General features: G+C 43.3%; 1 protein-coding gene across 2 annotated transcripts in view; it reads right to left on the reverse strand.

Moving 5' to 3' along the window:
* Nucleotides 1-841: 841 nt before the first annotated feature.
* The window catches only part of LOC105570498 (40S ribosomal protein S6), a 6,340-nt gene continuing 3,204 nt past the window's right edge, over nucleotides 842-3,977 (reverse strand). Inside the window, exons 1-5 of one of the 2 annotated variants that reach the window (XM_012027737.1) lie at nucleotides 3,684-3,782; nucleotides 3,074-3,278; nucleotides 2,203-2,348; nucleotides 1,287-1,487; nucleotides 842-1,093 (exon numbers count right to left, since the gene is read on the reverse strand). In XM_012027737.1, coding sequence (XP_011883127.1) covers nucleotides 893-1,093; nucleotides 1,287-1,487; nucleotides 2,203-2,348; nucleotides 3,074-3,278; nucleotides 3,684-3,689 — 759 coding nt within the window. In that variant the 5' untranslated portion in view covers nucleotides 3,690-3,782 and the 3' untranslated portion in view covers nucleotides 842-892. Of the gene's footprint in view, nucleotides 1,094-1,286; nucleotides 1,488-2,202; nucleotides 2,349-3,073; nucleotides 3,279-3,683; nucleotides 3,783-3,977 lie in introns of those variants that run through there. The other variant, XM_012027738.1, reaches the window with a different exon arrangement.

Here is a 3,977-nt window from a genome sequence, read left to right on the forward strand (position 1 = left end):
GTTAGCGCTTGCTAAGCGCTTTGCGTTCATTGGATTATACTTTCAGATCTGTGCTGAAATAGAGCTATTCTTCTAGATCTATCCAATCAGCATAAAGCGCTTATTAAGCGCTAACTTCTGGAGAACACAGCCATTGCTAAAGCGGGAAGCACACACTCTTGCACAAAGACATAATGCAGAAGCATAAGAACACGAACCAATCAGAGTCTTTTATTTCTCTCTCCACAATGAAATTGAATCTTCTGATTGGTTCGTTTTATGCTTCTGCAATTGCATACAAACATGAAAACCGTTTAAACCAATGAGCATCAAACATTGAGTCGCTATATTGATTTACATTACATGCTTATTGGTTGAAGCCGGGAGCACACACTTTTGCATAAGTTCATAAGCATATGGATAACGAATTTGATTGGTCTATAAGCAAATGCACAAGGAAATGGACCAATCAAATTCGTTATGCATATGCTTATACAAAAGTGTGTGCTCCCCCGCTTTAGCAATATAGGAGCACTATATATATGGCGGAAGCGCAATTGGCGCTGGCCAATTACAAGAATCTTTCCTATAGGTTCTATTTTACAACTATCGGAATAGTATATTGGCAGGCAAAAATTACGCTTCCGCGTTTTCCGCTGCATGGGACAGTAGAAATACAGCTCGTGTCGATTCACGATTTCACCAACGTCGCTTAACTTTAAGTTCAGTTTGATTTGTTCTTTGTCTCTTTCGAACTGTTACTTCAGAAAGTAACAAAAAGAACAAATTAAGCTAGGCTTAAAGTTAACAACGTCGGTGAAACGGGGCCTAAGGGCATTGATAAAAACGAAAAGACTACAGGTAGTTGAAATCTTTTTTATTGACGTGTAAATACATTTCAGGATTCGGTAATTTACTGCGCGCCCCCGACCGGTGCCGTCTGGGTCGACGATTTGGATTCGCGCAAGGAGGCGCTGCGCCTTCGCTTGAGCTCCTCTTGGCGCCTGTTCTTCGCCTCCTTCTGCCTCTGCGCCAGCAACTTGGCGTACTCTGCCGCCTGCTCCTTGCGAGCCAAGCAGCGTTTCTTCTTCAGCGCCAATCTATGTCTTTTTCTCTGTAAGTAAAGCACATCTTTACGTTTACGAATACATTAGAGTCGAAAGAGAACAAATTTTGATGCAGCCACTTATGTACAACGCTTTGATCCCTTTTTTAACCTGGTGCATAATTTAACTAGTTTAATTTTAATTTCAGCACATTCAGGATGTACATTTGTCGAGATCTCTGTAAATTCTAAGGTAACGTACTTGAAGAACAATCGGAGTTATTAAACGCTGAATCTTCGGCGCCTTCAACCGTTCCTTCTTCCCCTCCTTTTGGATCGGTCGTTTTACCACGAACTGCCGAACGTCATCCTTCTTCGAGAGATTGAAGAGTTTGCGAATCTTGCTCGCCCTCTTCGGCCCCAGACGACGCGGCACGTTCAGGTCAGTCAATCCCGGGATTTCCTGCGGTTGATTTACATTATTGTAGGGAACTATCATAAACTATTGAACCGACTAAGGCCCGGTTTCACCAAACGTCGCTCAACTTTAATCTTGGTTTAATTCTTGTTTGTCTCTTTCTAAAGTAAAAGTTGAAAAGAGACAAAGAACGAATTAAGCTAAGCTTAATTAAAGTTAAACAACGTTGGCCTAAGGTCCGGTTCCGCCATCTCCGATTGACTCAATCGGCCGATTAAGTGTCAACCGTAACTGGTCAATTCTGCTTACAATAGATGCGACTGGTCGATTCCAACGGGACACTAAAATTTAATTGGCCGATTCAATTAACTCGAGATGGTGGAACCAGCCCCTAAGCCTTAGAAATTAGAATTAGTGCTTCACACTAGTTTCAAACAAATCTTAATCTACATTTCAATCTACGCTTGAAATTCAATTTGTTCTGTTTATATTTGAAACTTAGAAATACAACAAAATTTTTGTTCCGCCAGAAATTCAGGTTGAACTGACAAAAAAGTTAATATAAATGGAAAGATGTTCCGTTCGTACACTGAGAAAAAGCACAGCAACGTAGCAGTTTCCCAAATCAATAAACGAAATTTATCTCCCATGCGTATGATAGTATTTCAAGAAAATTGAATATCTCGAATACACCCTGAACAGCATGGGGTCTCTGGCGTTCAAGCATCTGAAAAGAAAAACATCGCGATCAATCAATTACCTGTTTGCCCTTCCTTATGATGACAAGCGCTAGTACGGACAAATTTGAGTCTACGATGCAACCACGAACTGATTTGCGCTTGCGCTCACCGTCTCGTCGCGGTCTGTAGCAGGAGTGTCCCTTGGAAAGCAACAAACGCACACGGCCTGCGCAAACGAACAATAATATCGCATCAAAAAACAGCTCCTTGGTATATTGAGTCATGAACAATGCGGTGTTTTCTGGAGATATATTTGAAACGAAACAAAAAATTTGACATTTTGATATTAATCCGAAAGCTATTTTCCATTACTGTTCACTTCTCACTTTGAATTTAAATTTTCAATTCTCTGCCAATAAAAATCTCTCCTGGTTTTCAGCTCGGACCTAAAACTCTGCATCCTTATTGGCTCTCACAAGCAATCCAGTAAGGAAAATAGTATCATGTGCCATTCGCTTAAGCTTCCTTTTACACCACAACACTTGTGGGATGAGCCGATATATACGGAGTCTTCCTGGCCTCTTTTACAGACTCAGGAGAACAGTGCTAAGATAGATTAAGGATAAACAAAAAGTTTATCAGGCATTTCGGGGAATTTTATGGGGGTTTTTGAAATTTTACCACGCATTTTGTATAACTACTAGTAAAATGTATGGTCAAGTTTCACAAAACTCGTAAAGGTCTTCAAAATACATCCACGTCCCACGATTACATAATTTTCAGGGTAAATTTTAAGAGAAAATTCTCCGTGTACAGTCGTCGGCAATGAATCGACTTGTTTCTCCACTCTAGCCGATCGGCGAACTATCGACGAGTGGGGGTGAACAATTCCCCTCGCACAAAACGATTCATTGCCGGTCAGTGTACGTATCAAGTGTATCGAGAGCCTACCATTTGTCAGGACACCCTGCTTCATGGGGAAACCCTGCTTGTCGTTACCCCCGGAGATGCGCACCACGTAGCCCTTCCACTCGTCTCCCAGTGCATCAGCCTCGACCTCGGCACCCATGCGCTTCTCATAGAACATCCTGAGCTTGTGCTCGTCCGAGATCTCGAACAGCTTCTGACATCCCGTCGCGGGATAAGACACGTTCAGCTGCAACGACCAAAGGCAAACGCATTAGATGGGCCGACACGTTCGAGGACTTCTGAATTGAAGCGACGTTGAGAGGTTAGAGTCCCTCAGTTTCCCTCACGGTGCACACAGCCACGGAAAAGGCCAATTTCGCGGTACGACGTTCTGTCACGTAGGTCGATCGTTAAAACAACGAGGGGTGGCATCGTAATCGCGTTGTACAGCGATCAACGCGGTGGAACGTCCGCATGTTTCACCTGATATCACCTGACGCCGACACTTATTTACGGTTGGAGTTACACGCGGAGAAACGCGGCCGCGTCGAATATGCGAGCATCCTCGCGTACCAGGAATCTTCGCGCGTCGAGAGAGATCGGTATCTTGCACGAGGGACGCGCGATCCTCGTGATTTTCGCGGATTCTTACCTTCATCGCGATGTGATCTGAACAGTGCCACGAGCCATGAACGAAAAAGAACCAAAAAGAACAACGGAGTGCGCGCTGCGGCCGGTGCTGCCGCAAATTCGACATGCGTCTCGCGCGCATGCGCGGCGCCCACCGGATGTCACGAGGATACTAATTGGCGGAACGGCGCGTGAAGTTTAAATAAACATAAATTTGTTGTCTAATCTTCGTAAAAGTAATCGATAATTATATCTAATGAATTATATCTAATTACTATCTATTAATTCGAGCTACTCGATTATATAATAACAGATA

The sequence above is a fragment of the Vollenhovia emeryi genome, unplaced genomic scaffold (genome assembly GCF_000949405.1).
Source record: "Vollenhovia emeryi isolate VEMERY1.0 unplaced genomic scaffold, V.emery_V1.0 DF939120.1, whole genome shotgun sequence".
In the NCBI taxonomy this organism is placed as follows: domain Eukaryota; kingdom Metazoa; phylum Arthropoda; class Insecta; order Hymenoptera; family Formicidae; genus Vollenhovia; species Vollenhovia emeryi.